This window comes from Drosophila guanche, unplaced genomic scaffold (genome assembly GCF_900245975.1).
Source record: "Drosophila guanche unplaced genomic scaffold, DGUA_6, whole genome shotgun sequence".
In the NCBI taxonomy this organism is placed as follows: domain Eukaryota; kingdom Metazoa; phylum Arthropoda; class Insecta; order Diptera; family Drosophilidae; genus Drosophila; species Drosophila guanche.
Window position 1 is genome coordinate 17,997,595 of NW_022995743.1, and position 16,490 is coordinate 18,014,084.

The window sequence follows — 16,490 nt, forward strand, 5'->3', positions numbered from 1 at the left end:
CGGGCATGGGCAGGGGGAGCGGGAGCGGGAGCGGCATTTCCCTTATGCTAATCGGGGTGCACCAAGTCGCTGTGTTCACTGTGTGGTGCAGAGGTAAAGAGCAAAGGAAACTGCTCAAACTGTTTCAGTTGAATGGCTGAAAAGCTGATTCGATTCAATAATTCCAGCCCGTCTACTTTGAGGTAAAAAATACATACTGCCTCTGCATGCTCATGACTTGAAGATGATGATTATTGCATTCAATTAAATCAGTTATTATAGCAAGTGTCGTGTGTAATGCGGCCTATTTGAACCCCGGGGTATTATGCAGCTGCTACGAATTGTTGAGCCCCGCAGAGGGGACGGACTACATTACTCTGAGTTCCCATGCAAATGTTGCCAGCACATTTTTGGGTGCTGGCTGTAAATGGGATGGCAGGCGGGGGGCTGTCATCAGTTGACAGCCAGCAGGAGCAGAGGCAGCAGCATGGGCTGGTTGCAGCTTTTAACAATTTGCAATAAATTAGCCGCTGCAACTGTGCAACAGAGTGTTCCCCTGAAATGCAATTCGAATCGTACTTGGACAGAGGGGGGGAACAGCGACGGTGACACTTTTTCGACAACGTGCCCGTTCCTCGCTGCACCCCAACACTAACACTTCAGCTAACACTTTGTGCCACAACAATTTGCGAACATGTCTTGCCAATTTCACACTCGATCTGGATGCTGCGGAGGCCGGGTTCTTGTACTTCTACCTCGCCATTTTGGGACAGGAATAACGACACTCGCAGCTGGAATTTGGCAGCCCAAAAGCTAAGACTCTGGGACCAGGACCCAGCTCACATTTCTATTAGGTTTTTATTCAACTTTGTTTATCGGAACATCTTTGGCGTGACCTTAATAATGGCTATCACTTGTTGGTTCACTTCTGGGTGACTGATGTTGGCCTTAATCTTGTAGAACCCGGCAAGAAGGACTTCTGGCATTCCCACACCATTGATGCTGCAGCGCGTCAGGGTGTAGTTTTTCTTGGGCCAGGGCGGCACATATTGGTCCTTGTAGCGCGGCAGGTCGGAGCATTCGCCCAGGTTCTTGATCACCATGTCCTTGTAGTAGGTGTTTATGTACTCTATGAATGTCTGCCTAGGAATGGACATGGGCGTCAACTTGTAGTCACTTTCGGCACCGGTTGTACTCCGGTACAGTTCCAGCTCCACCTAAAACACATTCACAAAACGTGAATGCTGGTCCTTGTTTTGCAGAGTCTTCAAGTAAATTATAACTACAACCAAAATGGACACCCACCATGACGCTCTCATCCATATCGATGTTCCAGAACACGATTCCCGTGAAGAAAAACCCGTCGCGTCCCACCCGCTCCATTCGCAGGTCCACCTTCAAGAGGTTTTCGTTGGTGGAGTGCGCGCTGATCGACTTCGGCTCACAATCCCAGCTCGTCTATAGAAAAGTTGATTGGACCGATCCGACCATTTACATTCTTAGACAGCATATTTATAAAGCTTACCTTTGCGGCGCTCTCATCGCACAAGGCCGAAATGACCAGCAACGGAATGAAGTTTGAAAACATCTCACACAACTGTTTGGCAGTTTGCGCGCTGATTTTAGCCTTATATAGAACATATGTTGTGTATGTTGAGTCTAATTAGAGGATCCAATTATCCGGCAATTATAAACACGGACAGATCATGTTTAAATGAAATTCCACAACTATTTTTTGTACGGAATCTGGATTAGAGATGGATTATGGCGCACTTAGCCAAGTTCATAGTTCCGTTTACGCGGTTGAATAAAATTCGAGTCATAGAAATCATAGTAATAGTTTGTCTGACCGAGAGATGTCTTCGTTCTGGCCATTATGTATATTGATCCTTTGTTTTTGTACTTGTCACACATTTTCTTCTCCACAAGCTTTGGCTCGATTGGCCAGACAGACACAGACGATGGTCACGATAACTCGTTAAGCTAAATATGTGCAAAGAATTGTGACTTGTGGTAGAAGAAACTTCGCTGTGACCGTCCCCTTCGGTGGTCCCCTTTCTTTAATTCGGCTGTAAGGATCAGTAAGTCATTGGGTTCACTGCCGGTTCACTTCCTTCCGGAAGGATTTCCGGCATCCCCTCGCCATTGAGGGAGCACCCACCGGGTCAAAGTGAAGGTTTCTTGGCGCTTTCGGCACCTGTCTTACTACGAGTCTTACAAGTGACTAGTCCATGATCGTTGATCTACGGAGCTATGGATCTCTTGGAACAGTCACTCACCATGACGTACGGTGAGATCTATGTTCCAGAATCGGTGGCCAGGGGTTCTGTAAACGACCTGCTTTTAGGCCACTTATTGGGCCTGCCTTGACACCACAATCATCGGACATGGCCGAAATGATCAGCGACAGAATAGAGTACGAAATCAGCTCCCGCAGTCGTTTGATAGCTTGCTTTGACCTTAGTCCTTTACATGCACAAACATATGTAGTTGTATATATCTAGTTCCGATTTTCAAGGACATAACCAACACGAAAAAATCATGTTTCAATTATATCTTCCACTTCATATACCACGATTCTGTAGATAATTCGGACTTGGATTGGATCACATGTAGGTTTGGTTTTGAATCGGAAATTTGCCCGATTGAGTTGGTCATTCAATTCAGTTCCTGCAAATATTTGGCCAACTGATTGTAAGAATTTGGTCTTAAGAAAATCCTTGCGAGATGACCGAATAACCTTTTTTAACCACAAAACCATAGCTTGTATGATTTTGTATGATTTTCGCTGGCCCTTCGGCAGTAGTATGAGTGTTCCCTATTTCTTCAATGTTACCGCCTACAGCGAGCAAAGATCAAGTCTTAACGAACAACTTTGGGTGATTTGGAAGGCCAAATGGGGCTAGTCATATCCCTGATAAATTCTCAATTTGCCTCGAGGTTTCCCAGATGAAAGTTTTAATGGATTTCTTGTTAAAAAAAAAAGACAAAATACAAAATACAAAATACAATTATGCGCTCAAAAAGGCTTAAAGACAGATCTGGCTCATTGTTGAAGATATTTTTTGCATAGGGGAAAGTATTGTCTGTTCTCTATCAGAGAACTTTTGCGGTGACCTTGGCAATAAGGGTAAATCCCCACTCAACCTGTCCGCTTGTCGTGTAGACGATCTTGTAGAAGCCCTCGGGGGCTATTTCTGGCAGCCCTTCGCCGTTGGCCACGCACTTGTCGAGCTTGTAGACGTTCCTGGGCCAGGGCGACTCGTAGCTGCCCTCGAACTGGACAAAATTGGAGCAGTGGCCAACGTTCTTGATGAAGGCGTCTTTGTAAAAGCCGTTCAGGTACTCATAGAAGGGCTGCCTGGGAATAGACCAGGGCAGGATCTTATAGTCGTTCTCATCGCCCGTGATGCTGCGATACGCATCAGCCTCGACCTAATCCGAGAGAGGTTGAGTGCAGTCAACATTTATCACTTTTATCCGCTAAGATCCCCCACCTACCATTGTGTTGTCATCCGCATCGTAGTTCCAATCGATGGTCATGGAAAAGGCGAACTCCCCGCGATTTAGCCGATCGATCCGCGCTCCAATTTTCAGCAGGCTCTCGTCCGAACTGAAGGCAGTGATGGACACGGGCTCGTATTCCCAGTTGCGCTTTTAATGGATGGTTATGGATGATTACAGATGGCTTGGGAATTATCCTGGGACATGTCATGGCCAACATACCTCTCCCATGGAACTCTGGATCATTAAAATAACCATCCAAACGCCTGCGAATGACAACGGCACCGAGCAGTGGGACATCTTTCCGAATGAAACTTGAAACTGATTGCAGATCGCATCGGACAGCCACTTATATAGCCGACGATCGGTGGATATTCTAGTCGAATGCTGGCTGCACGAGGCCGCAGTAATAATCTAATTAATTATTTCCCCGCACTCTCCTGTCGAATGGTTTAATTTTCAATGTTCTACAATGATATCTTGCGTGTCCCAAACAAGAACAATTTTATTGTTCTCCAGCCTTGGCACGGTGCCTGCCATTCGTTGCTTTATTTTGTCAATTTTTCAATGGTTAAATGGCCACCTTAAGGACCACAGTGGAACCGTTAGACCAAGCGGAAAACACCCTTTAAAAAAAGAACGCAACCAATTCCGGAGACCCATTTTTAAAAGGATATTTGTCGCAGGCTTTCCATACTGAAGCTTAAATTTCATGGATGTGTGCTGCCATCTACTGTTCCCCATCTACTGTTCCGAATTGAAACTGTCTGAAGATCAAATAGAAAAGTTCGATGATGGGTCTAAAATGTAGATTCTAGATTCTGTAGATAAAATGTTCTCTAGCATGTTCGTTGTGATTGAATTGGTATACCAAAAGAGCGTGGACATTTATTCGCAGATTTTTGAAAAGTAATTGTCTAAAATAATTTGGTTGTTATCTTGAGGACGAAGGTGAAACCCCATTCAGGCTGATTGGGTCCCGAGGTAATGAAGATAATCTTGAAGAAACCAGGCGGAACTACTTCCGGGAGCCCATCGCCATTGAAGATGCATTTATCGATCTTGTAGGTTTGCTTCGGCCACGGCGGCTGGAACTTTCCCGTGAACTGCGGCAGATTCGAGCAGTGGCCAAGGTTCTTAATGATCACGTCCTTGTAGTACGTGTCGAGATAGTCAAAGAAGGGCTGCTTCGGGATGGTCCACGGCAGCAGCTTGTAATCGCTCTCCGCCCCAGAATCGCTGCGGTAAGCACTCGCCTCGACCTGCGAGGGGTATAGGAAGGTATTAGAAGATTGGATTGAAGTTGGATTGAGGGTACGTTTGAGTGATTTCATTGAACTCAATGACCAACCATTGTGGTCTCGTCTGTATCGTATTTCCACTCCAAAATGGCCGTCAGGCCAAACTCTCCGCGCTTCAGACGATCGATTTTGGACTCGAATTTCAGCTGGCTCTCATCCGTGCTGTATGTCTCTATGGACACGGGCTCGTACTCCCATTTTCTCTAGAATTCGAGCGTTGATTTGGTGGATTATCTGTTGAGAGGGTTAACTGCCTCCTCTACATACCCCACCGACGGCACCGCGGAACAGCACGAGCAGCAGCCAGATTTGTGTGGTTTCGGAGAGCATAGCGCGTTCGACTTGGAGTTGGATTTGGACCTGCAACAATGTGATTCGGGTGGAGTATTTATACCCTTTGTTGTAATTTTCGGGGGCTCTTGAATAACAGGTTGATTCCATCGTGTTTGCCGCCAATTAACAAGCCGCAATTATAGCATTAAGTGGACAAGATCATTGTCGATGCACGACTATTTCCCGAACTGTGTTAGCCTGGTTTAATCCTAATCCGGATCGATCGCCGGATCCCCCCTGCTAAATGAACACACAGTAAGTTTGGGACTCTCTTGTTTAATGTTGAATATGTAGTACGTATAGCAATTTCTGTATTGGTAAAAGGGATTTGTCCGTTCGCATAGGAATATCATCACATCAGTTTGTTTGTCAACTTCGCAACAATTGTAATTCCCCACTCAACGGGCCCCGTAATAGTGAGGACAATCTTGTAGAAACCCAAGGGCAGAACTTCCGGGAAACCGTCGTTGTCGGCTACGCACTTATCCAATTTGTAGGTCTTCTGCGGCCAGGGCGGGACAAACTTGTCTTCGAACTGGGGCAGGTCCGAGCAGCTGCCAAGATTCTTGATCACCATGTCCTTGTAGTGGGTGTTCAGGAACTCCTCGTAGGTCTGCTTGGGAATGGTGAAAGGGACCACTTTGTAGTCACTCTCCTGTCCCGTCGAACTGCGATAGGCGACAGCCTCAATCTGATTGCGAAAGCGGATAATGGTGCATCAATCAGAAGCCACTTTCACTCATACCTACCATGACCGTGTCATCGATGGCATAGTTGAAATCGATTGTGGCCGAAATGGCGAACTCGCCGCGCTTGACCCGATCGATTTTGGCCTCGATCTTGAGCATGCTCTCGTCCGAGGAGTGGGTGGTGATGGACACTGGCTCGTAGTCCCATTTGCGCTGTTCGATGGGATTAGTCATTTGAGCAGAGTTTTCTTTTGGATGCTATATTTGAACAGAAATTGGCGGAGCTGAAGCTATTTACCGCGCTGTTGCAGCTCTGCGCGATCAGAAGTACCACCCAAAGTCCAGAGAAGGAGTGCAGCGAACGGGCCAGCATCTTGGCGAAGTATTGTTAAATATTGACACAACTTTGTGGTTTTTATAGCGCTCACCTGCCAACAATCTGGTCCTCCAGCTGTTCATTGCTTGTACTGCCCCAGCAACATCATCTCTATACACGATATGCATGCGATCCTCGTGTCATAGGTTTTATATCTGGATTCAGTACGTAGCAGTACATAACAGTACTACAATTAGTTTTAAAGAATACTCGTACTCGTAATAATGTACACCTACACCTACGTCGCATGGAGATTCCAACTAGTAACTAGAGACAGAAAAGCGCCGAAGGTCTGGCGCATGAGTGCCATGGGAACAAAATCGAGACCTCTTCTCTCTATTATTTCATCCGTTGAATATCAGAGTTGCATAACGTAACCACAGAGACAAAGAGCGACAGAGAGAGAGCCCTTTTAATTGAAGGCAACAAATTACTCGATGGCTTGGCGACATCAACAAAAGATCTGTCGAGAGAATAAAGTCATAAATGCTGGTGAATGCGACTGTCAATGGATGGAAAGGGGATGGTCACAGATCCACTCCAGCGCTCAATACATCGGAGGGGCAATGTAATGTGTTCCTACCTACCCCCGTGAAGTCTCCGTTTGCGTTTGCGTTTGCGTCTGCGTCTTCTTCCCGATCCCAGGCTGTCTTCCTCAGTTTCAGACCGACCCTCGTCTAAGTGGCATGATCGGCACTTGAGCTGCTGCCTACACTTTGGGGCGTCGCAACGCTTTGTGGCGGTGGGCATGCCACAAGCAGTGGAAAGGAATCTGCTGCTGCACTTAATTTAATTGAACGTTGCGATCCGATGGTTTGCCGCCCAGGCCCTGTGCATCGGGAACCCAAAAAGCCGCCCCACCAACGTAATCGAATAATCGAATGTGTATGTACATATTTATGTATGTACTTATGTACATATGTATGTACTTGCATAGGTATGTCTATGTATATGTAGCATGTGTGATTTTTTACAAAATCAAATTATCGCGAATCGAATGATCAACTCAGAACTCGAATGTGTGCGGGTGTGTGTGTGTATGTGTGTGTTTACGTTTACGCTGTGGTACAAATGTATATACATATGTTGCTGTCCACTCTTTATGGTCGGGAAGGGGCTGACAGACGCTAATAAAAGCGCACTGGCAACTCCCTGGAGGCGTTCATTTAGCAAGCGCAAAGGATCAATCGTGTACAGCAGCAGCAGCAGAAGCAGCAGAAGCAGCAGCAGCAGCAGCGAAGATGATGACGATGACGACGACGCTGAATCCGACCGAACCGACAACGATGTTGTCGTAAATCTTTAACTTCACCATGCTCCCCTCCTGCTGCCGGTGAATGTTGATGCTGCTGCTGTTACTGTCTTTTCTCTTGACTTCGTTGTTGTTCTTGATGTTTAGTACGTGCGGACAGGGACTGGGACCATAACGAGAAGTCGTTCCACTACCTCTCTCTTCTCTCAATATCTCTCTCTCTCTCTCTTTTTCTGATGATGGAAGGGGATGTGGGGTACACGTACAATATGTTACTTGCCGCAGACCCAATTTAAAACACGACTTGAACGATGACCGGCGCTGTCTTTGTGCCTTTCCTTTGCCGTGCTTCACCTTCTTCTCTTCTTGTATACTTGCTATCTCTCTCTCTCTATCTTGTGCTTCGGTTACCTGCCTGCGGTTGCTTGTAACTCCACTCCCCACACTCCCACTTCCACCATGTTGTGGGCATCGGTCTCTGGGATTCATTGGAATGTTGAACGACGACAGCATAGTTCGATGGATCGGGAGAGGGGGCACGGCAACAGCAACGGCGGCTATTAGTAATTTATTGATTTGTCTAAATTATGGTGTGTTTCAATCTTGTTGTTTGTTGTATGCGGTGTTGGCGCTTCCAGCAACAGCACTAGCAAGCACCCAATGTGCATCCACATCTACATCTTGGCTTGTTGTGTTTTTGGGGCCTGTTGTCGGCGCGTTTATGACACATGCCATATACATACATACCACAAAACTCTTTGCCACCCACATGGCATGGAGTGTGGCGGCATACGAGTGATTTTCTTTTTACTGAGTGCGTTATTTGGAAGCTTTTACCATACAATATTGTATAGTCTTTAGTCTCCAACGCCAGGCTAGGGAATACCACTCTAAATAGGCTGGAATACATAAGGCTCAACCCAACATGATCAATACTGTTTCATTCAAGAATTTTGGCAGTAATCAGAAATCTGTGAACTCCAAATACATTCATTCTCTTGGGTATTTCTTACCATATAATACAACTTTACACTCATCAGCTAAAATCCTTTTTTGAGCACCCCTGTGCTCTCGTATCCAAACGCGTAGCTTTCTGGGACTTTCTTTCAGAGCTTTAAGCAATTGTTTTCATCAATTTTGAGGATATTGAAGACATTAACCTTGCCTTCAATCAACTTCGACCATCTTCTAAAAATTACGTTTTTCGCATAAAAAATCGATTTTCAGAGTTTTCAGTTTTTCTTCTAGTTAAAATACTAGTGAAATGCAATAACAAGATTACATTTAACTTAGTTTTCAATAGTTTAAATCAAAATCTTACTGGCCTGTTGGTAACTTTTTTAAATTAATTATTTCTTTTTTTAAATTTGTTTTAAAAACTTGCACTCAGCACTACTATTTTAATGAACAGCACAAATAATGGGTTCCCGTCAAAAGTTATGAAAAATGAGTAGATGGAATTAAAATGTGTAGTGACTTATTTGTTTCGAATGCCAACATTCCAGTCTGTTCAAAAGGTAACACTTGTTTGATTTGAAAGTCTGGAAGTGACTCAAAAAGGTATTTCACTACCATTTCATTGAACACGACACATCTTCTCTCTCATTCCCTCTTTGCATTTTGCAATGGCGATTCAATCGCAATTTAATCACCTAAAAATGTATGCATATGTCCATATGAATGTATTTACAAATATAAGTATTTATGTGTCCCTGTAGTGGTAATTTGGTTGATATTAGCATTTGGATTAGCTTCAACTAAACAGTTATATATAAAAACACGCAATGTGTGGGCTCTGAGAACATTCAGTCAACAACTCAATTAATTATGAACAGAACAAACAAAAATCAGTCAGATCTCCGCCAGTGAGGCCCACACGCACGCACGAAAATCATGTTTTTCTGTCGTTTCGGGCTGCCACTTAATTATCACAAAATGTTAAGCACATGCAAATTTAATTGTTGTTGCCCAAAAAAAAACCAGCGCATCACAGAAAAAGGAAGAGAGAGAGATCAACAGAGATTCTGTCAAACCTATCAATCAATTAAATTGCAACAAAGGGAAGCTAACAACAAAACTGTAGACTCTACAATCGCTACGCGATTGTTGCTGAAGGGGAATGGACCTAGTACTTACTCTCTGGCAATTAGCGGCCGCACACATTCACCAGAGTGCTCGAACTCGCACTTATACATGCATACATATGTATTTATATACATACATGTGTATGCCTACCAAGGTGTTTTTATACAAGGTGACGCATATTCGCTCTTTGACTCGCAAGTTTTGTTTTGTTGTTGCTTGGTGACACAGAGGGAGCTGCTTTGGGAAAGAAATGTACCTTACATAAGTACATATGTATGTTTGTAGATATGTAAAAACGTATTTTATTGGTATAGTTTCACAGATTATGATGGTTTTGGAGGTCAACAGAAGCGGGTATTAGGTCAAGAAATGTAAAACCACTCTAAGCCCATTTTCGGACAAGTTTTGGGAACTCGACTGGAATAAGTGTGTATTTGCAATAAAACCAACAAGGTAGAATGTGACACTGATGACGGCATGGCTCGATTGTGTGGACATGGACACCGGGTAATAGAGAATGCTGCCTGGGACTTCTAGAATTCCCAGCGAGCAGTACATACATATGTATGTATCTTATCAGCAATCGAAATCGAAGCTGCTACTGTGCTTGAGCACGCATGTTAAATCATGATTCGGGGCACTTCACTTCTTGATAGCGGGGCTCCTGATGCCAGTGGGGCCGCTTATCAGTAAATTGTGCCAAAGTGCTTTAATTACCGAGTCGTTAAGGTGCTGCTCCACCTCTATGCCCCTTTTCTCCGCAAAACATCTTGTAAATTATGGCATTCCGTTATGTAAACAGTGTAGTTAACCTTTCAACACAGAGTACACAGAGAGGCAATGACGTGATAAGAGTATACATGTATACATGTATGCATGTACATATATTAAGTCCGATTTAAATATGTATGTATGTACATTATTACACTGCATCGCATTTTATTTTAATTGTATCTCTCCGCTCCTTTTACAGTTTTGAAAATGAACAGTTTGGCCCGTGGGCCGAGGCCCTGCGTCTCCCTGTGTGCTTGCCTGGAAAGCTCGACTAAACGGCAGCAACAACCCCACCCCAGTAGCGCCCGCGACAACAGCAACTTCAACAAACGCAGCAAAAACATCACCGCTGCCTGCACGCTACCAGGCACTATTGGAAGTACTTTGGGCCGCCCGCGCAGTGCGGCCGCCCGATCGTTTGCGTCTGCATGGAGTCAATGAGACGTAACGAGGCGAACACTAGCCACCACCCGAATAAGGTGAGAATATTCGATGCCTTGCCCCCACCTCCGGTCGCCCCTCTTTCCGCTCTGCACTAGTGGGCGATAAGACCGTAATTATTTTATTGTCATCATTTCGGGCTACTCAAGTGCTCTTCGGGCGTTCGGGCTGCTTTGCCTGCTTTCTCAAGTGGCCACTAGACTTTTTCAGTTTGCGATAAGCGTGAACGGTGATAGCTCAGAGACGAGAAAGAGGCAAAGTTAAAGAAAAGCAAAGCTGGAGAGAATTCAACTACGTTTTGTGTGTTGATGTCATTGGTTTATGGAAGCAGTAGCGTTTAACATTGTCTGATTTATTGTTTGTGGCGGGTGCGGGGGGAATACAATCGAAATCACTTAAAGTTGTCGCGCATAGTTATTTATTTATTAGCAGCAGCTATTCCATGTGAGTATTTTGACGCCGTTTGCTGTTTGCCGCCCAAAGAGCGTTTACCAACACTGAGCCCGTTCGCTTTGTTTACTTGCCGCTGCCCTCTGGCAGCTCTACCCCGCTTTACTCTTTCTCTCCCGCTCTTGATTGTGCGTGTATGCTTGTGTATGTGCAGTTTTCGGTGGTTGCTCTCTGGCTCTTTTATACATAATTTTTTGTGTGTTCCGTTCAGTTCCATCAGCAGCGTCGCTGCCCTGCCAAACGAAAAAGGACGCCGCAGAGGCTCGCGCAAAATATTCTAGAGAAATTGTTCGTTTTTATTGTTTTTTGGTTTAGTTTAATAAATTAGAATAAATGTATGTAGCTGGGACCTGTAAAATGGAATGGAAACGAAGTTTTCTAAGGTAAAGGGAAACCAAAGTGAAGTAATTCGAGATTTTCGATTAGTCCTATTCCGTCGTTCACGCACAAGAACAGAACACACGCACACACAGACATCCACGGACTAATACAGCTGCAACTGATTCTTTGGATTCCTTTTCGTGTGTTCGCAGGTGGCCCTGAATAGCAGCAACGTAGCAACGGAAAGCAATATTAAGAGTAACAAATTGTTAGCTAATTTAAGTGCAGCGAACTCAGCAACAATACAGACGGCAGCAGCAGCATCAGCAGGAACAGCGACGGCAACAACGGGAAAAGCGACGGCAGCGACAACAACGAATCAATCGTTGAATTACAATAGCAAAGGGAAGTGCACAGCAGCGGCAGCGAATAATCAGAGGAGCAATCACAACAACAACAACAGCAGCAGCAAGAAGCACACGAGTAAGTAAAAGAGCGAAGAAAGTACTGCAAATGCAATGGCCAAGATCTACTTTATTGATGCTGAGTCAGTACCGCTCTCTGGACAGTGTATTATTTCGTCCTCTGTTGTCTCTTCCTGCCGGTCGGGTTGGTGCTCCCCATTTGGGGATAACCGATATACGTACATATGCATCTTTCCTTGAATTCCTATTTAATTTAACTCGCAAGTGGAATATCAATCTTTTTGTCCCTTCTCTCGCTCCTCACTTACGCTCTCTTCTGTTTTGTTCCATTTCTCACCCTCTCGCAGAGGTAGCTGGAGCTGGAAAGACAACAGCCTCTTCCCACTCAGCGGCGCTGTCTTCGTCGAGCAGCTCCAACTCGAGCGAGTCGAAAGACACGAACTTCGAGTACGAGGACGAGTGGAACATCGGGGGGATCCCAGAGCTGTTGGACGATCTAGACGCGGATATCGAAAAGTCTGCAGCGCATTCGGGTGGTGGCAACCAGGCTACCTCGATAAATGCCAAGCAGGCAACCAGCTCCTCTTCCACATCTACATCCACTTCTGCATCGGCTCCAGTCAAAGCGAGTGGGTCATCATCATCAGCACCAGCCGCAGCACCAGGAGCGTCAGGATCAGGTACAGGAACGTCAGCGGCTGCAGGGCATCACAAGTCACACAAGACCACATTGCATAGCAATTTGTCGGCCACATCGCCAACCACAATTAAATTCACACGCCAGCCCATCCCCAGTGGTGCCAGCGGGAGCAGTAGTGCATCATCTGCGTCATCAACATCGTCGAACGGGAACGGCAGTTCCAACAGCAGTAGCGGCAACGGGAGCGGAAGCAACACAAACGTGGCTAGCAAGGGCTCCTCTTCGGCCAAGCATCACCACCACCACCATCATCACTCGACATCTTCCTCCTCTACCTCGTCGAGCTACAGCGGTAGCTCCAAGGGCTACAAATCCGCTTTGGTGGCACAACTGAACACTCCCAGTACACTAGGAAACAGTCACAGCAGCGGGAATCACTCTAAAACACCTAGCGCAAGCGGAACAGGAACAGGAGCAGGAGCCGGATCAAGCGCAGGAGTCGGAGGCGGAGCCGGCAGCACATTGTCATCCTCGACATTTGCCGGCTTCTCGAAGGGAGGTAGCCTAGTCTCCCCTTCTACAGCGTCAGCCCCAGGCACAGCCTCATCCACAACTGGCACTGGTCAGCAGGCCTCCAAAGTCTCCGCTGGCGGCATGTCCTCGCAAACGGGCAGCGGCAGCGGCAGCAACACAAGCAACAACAGCGGAAGCAGCAGCATTAGTGGGAGCGGAGGAGGAGGCGGTAACGCCAACAGCACCGGAAACAGCGTGAACAACAGCGGCGGCAGCGGAGGCAGCCTCAGCGGCCCAGTCGGTGGCCAGAGTTCGCAAGGCGGCAGCAGCTCCAGCGGTAAATCGAGCGCAAAAATGTCCATTGATCATCAAGCCACGCTCGACAAAGGACTTAAAATGAAGATCAAGCGCACCAAGCCGGGCACCAAGAGCTCGGAGGCCAAGCACGAGATAGTTAAGGCCACCGACCAGCAGAACGGAGCCTTGGGCGTCAACACGGCGGCCAACTCCAACGAGGACGGAAGCACCGGCGTCAACAACGCGTCGACGCTCTCATCCAGCAACTCTTCGAGCAGCGCCAGCAGCGGCAACTCCTCCAGTAGCGGGAGCAGCAGCGGGGGTAACTCCTCAAGTAGCAGCAAGAAACACATGAACAACTCCAGTGCTGGCAGCGGATCCTCATCCAGTGGCGCCCAGAACAGTGCCGGCCACAGCAGCTCGGCCAGCACCTCCTCGAGCAGCAGCCAGTCAACGCCTCAGGGCACCAAGCGGGGCAGCTCTGGGCACAGGCGCGAAAAGACCAAGGACAAGAACGCACATTCCAATCGCATGTCCGTGGACAAGTCGGCCGCTGCCGCATCGGCGGCTGGGGAGAAGGACACGCCAGAGAAGAGTTCTGGATCCGGATCCGGCTCGGGATCGGTTTCGGGGTCGGGAACAACATCCTGCTCCTGCAGCGGTGACGTGGGAACGCCCTGCTCCCACCACGCCTGCATCCGACGCGCCGTGCACATGTCCAACTCCAATTCCAATTCCAGCGGAGGGAGCAGTTCAGCCAACGTTGCTTCTACTGCCGCTGCCTCCTCCATGTCAGCTGTGCCGCCAGGAGTTTTCACACCCTCGGCCGGCTCGCCCTCGGCGGGATCTCCATCGGCCGTCGTCCCAGCAGCAGCCTCTTTGCTGGCAGCCACAACGGCCGTCTCCTCATCCGCTACCCAGCTATCCAACAGCGGCGGGGGTGGGGGCGTTGTCGTTGTCGGCGTCGGCGTCACTGGAGGACCGAATGCACCGGGGCCGCCAGGAAAGGAAACTTCCGGCAGCAGCATCAAGATATCCTCTCACATTGCCGCACAGCTGGCTGCCGCAGCCGCATCCAACAGTTACACCGGTCAGGGTCCAGCTCCTGGTCAGGGACAGGGCGGGAGCGGAAGTGGAAGCGGCTCAAATTCGAACTCCAACAGCAGTCAAAGCAGCTCGAGCAGCAGTGCGGACAGCAAGGCATCGGCTGCGGCCCAGGCGAAAATGATGGCTCCGGGGATGATCTCAGCGACAGTCCACCACACTATTACGGTGCCGGCTGGCAGTGTTGGCGACGAGGACACCAAATCCCCACCAGCCAAGCGGGCTAAGCACGAGGCAAACAGCTCCGGCACCGGCAGCGGCAGCGGCAAGGAGATGGTCGACATCTGCATCGGCACTTCGGTGGGGACCATCACCGAACCAGACTGCCTGGGGCCCTGCGAGCCGGGCACCTCGGTCACCCTCGAGGGCATCGTTTGGCACGAGACCGAGGGCGGCGTTCTCGTTGTGAACGTTACGTGGCGTGGCAAGACCTATGTGGGCACCCTGCTAGACTGCACCCGACACGATTGGGCTCCTCCAAGGTGAGTGTGTGGTACTGCAATTGTCGGTGGGGCAACCTGATTCCAAAACTATTTTATAGAGCCTAGATCCGTACTTGAATAAAGATGCCTTTCATTATTATTTTCCGGTTTTTTGTTGGTTTTCATTCTGTCCAATTGAGGCCACTGTCTGTCAGCCCCCTCACTATACTCCGAAATTGCAAACTGAATTCCCCAGAGTCCTTCATGTCTGATCGATTCAAAAGGATAAATTATTGAGGCATTTCCCATCTGTCATTTGGTGGGGGTGCAGCTATCATTATGGGTTATGTTATGGGTATACTAATACTAACAACAATTATTTAAATTGATCCCATTTCAGATTCTGTGATTCACCAACTGAAGAATTAGATTCTCGAACTCCAAAAGGTCGCGGCAAGCGCGGACGCAGTGCCGGCCTTACTCCCGACCTAAGTAACTTCACCGAAACCAGAAGTTCGGTATGTATGATGGATGTATGGATGGATGGATGATCAGCAATGCTAAAATTCTCGTCTACGTCATTTTATTGCAGATTTATTTCTCCCATGCCCAAGTGCACTCGAAGTTGCGCAACGGCACCACTAAGGGACGAGGGGCAACGCGCAGTGCCTCGGGGAACTCGGCCACAAACAGCAACAGTGGATCCTCTGGAAATGGGGGCGGGGCCACACCCAGCACATCACCTACAGCATTTCTGCCGCCGCGTCCGGAGAAGCGCAAGTCGAAGGACGAGGCACCGTCACCGCTCAACGGCGAAGCGGACGGCTGCTCGGACCGGAGCATGGTGAACGCCAGCGGCATTCCAATATCGGCAAGCGGCGGTGGCCTGGCCACGCAGCCGCAAAGCCTGCTTAACCCAGTCACCGGACTCAACGTGCAAATCAACACAAAGAAATGTAAGACTGCCTCGCCCTGCGCGATCTCCCCGGTGCTGCTCGAGTGTCCCGAGCAGGACTGTAGCAAGAAGTACAAGCACGCCAACGGTCTGCGCTACCACCAGTCGCACGCCCATGGGGCTGGCGGAGGCGCCAGCTCGATGGACGAGGACTCGATGCAGGCACCGGAAGAGCTGGGCACGCCGCCCTCGCCAGCCGGTGTTACAGCTACCGCTGCAACAACAGTAACAGGAGGAACAGTGGCATCATCATCGACTTCCTCTTCCTCTTCCTCCTCCAACTCAAATGTTTCTGTTGTCAACGGAAGTGCTCCTCCAGCGACAAGTGCAACAGCAGTCGGAGTCGGAGCAGCAGCAGCAGCAGCAGCAGCAGCAGCTTCAGTCGCCCCGATAGCTACCACATCCTCAGTGGAAACACCAGCTATACCCGCTCCACCAGCAGTCACTCCGGCAACTCCGACACCCATCTGCTCCGCAGCAACGCCAGTTGGTGTAGCAACAGCAGAGGCTTTAGCCGTCTCAGTTGTGCCCATAGCACCAAATCTTCCGCTGGCAGTCCCAGTAACTGCTGCGACGGCGTCGTCGTCAGTGCCTCCGCCAGCGCAGCCTCCGCCACCGCCACCGCAGCA

At 48.3% G+C, this 16,490-nt stretch overlaps 5 protein-coding genes across 7 annotated transcripts in view; 1 reads left to right on the plus strand and 4 right to left on the minus strand.

Annotated features, from left to right (window-relative positions):
• LOC117592393 (pneumococcal serine-rich repeat protein) overlaps positions 1–16,490 on the plus strand; it is a 77,070-nt gene that overhangs the window by 56,271 nt on the left and 4,309 nt on the right. Inside the window, exons 2-6 of one of the 3 annotated variants that reach the window (XM_034286110.1) lie at positions 10,493–10,772; positions 11,718–11,988; positions 12,278–14,966; positions 15,307–15,424; positions 15,499–16,490. The exon at positions 15,499–16,490 is cut by the window's right edge and continues 182 nt beyond it. In XM_034286110.1, coding sequence (XP_034142001.1) covers positions 10,722–10,772; positions 11,718–11,988; positions 12,278–14,966; positions 15,307–15,424; positions 15,499–16,490 — 4,121 coding nt within the window. In that variant the 5' untranslated portion in view covers positions 10,493–10,721. Of the gene's footprint in view, positions 1–10,492; positions 10,773–11,393; positions 11,568–11,717; positions 11,989–12,277; positions 14,971–15,306; positions 15,425–15,498 lie in introns of those variants that run through there. The other 2 variants (XM_034286111.1, XM_034286109.1) reach the window with 2 other exon arrangements.
• On the minus strand, positions 837–1,567 carry LOC117592399. The gene is made up of 3 exons (XM_034286117.1): positions 1,505–1,567; positions 1,285–1,437; positions 837–1,196 (listed from the first exon to the last, which is right to left on the minus strand). The coding sequence occupies exons 1-3, from the start codon at positions 1,565–1,567 to the stop codon at positions 852–854; spliced, it is 561 nt and encodes a 186-aa protein (XP_034142008.1). The 3' UTR covers positions 837–851.
• Positions 2,993–3,904, minus strand: LOC117592396. The gene is made up of 3 exons (XM_034286113.1): positions 3,706–3,904; positions 3,481–3,633; positions 2,993–3,414 (listed from the first exon to the last, which is right to left on the minus strand). The coding sequence occupies exons 1-3, from the start codon at positions 3,781–3,783 to the stop codon at positions 3,076–3,078; spliced, it is 570 nt and encodes a 189-aa protein (XP_034142004.1). The 5' UTR covers positions 3,784–3,904; the 3' UTR covers positions 2,993–3,075.
• LOC117592398 lies at positions 4,377–5,127 on the minus strand. The gene is made up of 3 exons (XM_034286116.1): positions 5,052–5,127; positions 4,835–4,987; positions 4,377–4,745 (listed from the first exon to the last, which is right to left on the minus strand). Exons 1-3 carry the CDS (start codon positions 5,112–5,114, stop codon positions 4,401–4,403), a joined length of 561 nt encoding a protein of 186 aa, XP_034142007.1. The 5' UTR covers positions 5,115–5,127; the 3' UTR covers positions 4,377–4,400.
• LOC117592397 lies at positions 5,398–6,254 on the minus strand. Its single transcript, XM_034286114.1, has 4 exons — positions 6,235–6,254; positions 6,105–6,179; positions 5,867–6,019; positions 5,398–5,808 (listed from the first exon to the last, which is right to left on the minus strand). The coding sequence occupies exons 2-4, from the start codon at positions 6,177–6,179 to the stop codon at positions 5,470–5,472; spliced, it is 567 nt and encodes a 188-aa protein (XP_034142005.1). The 5' UTR covers positions 6,235–6,254; the 3' UTR covers positions 5,398–5,469.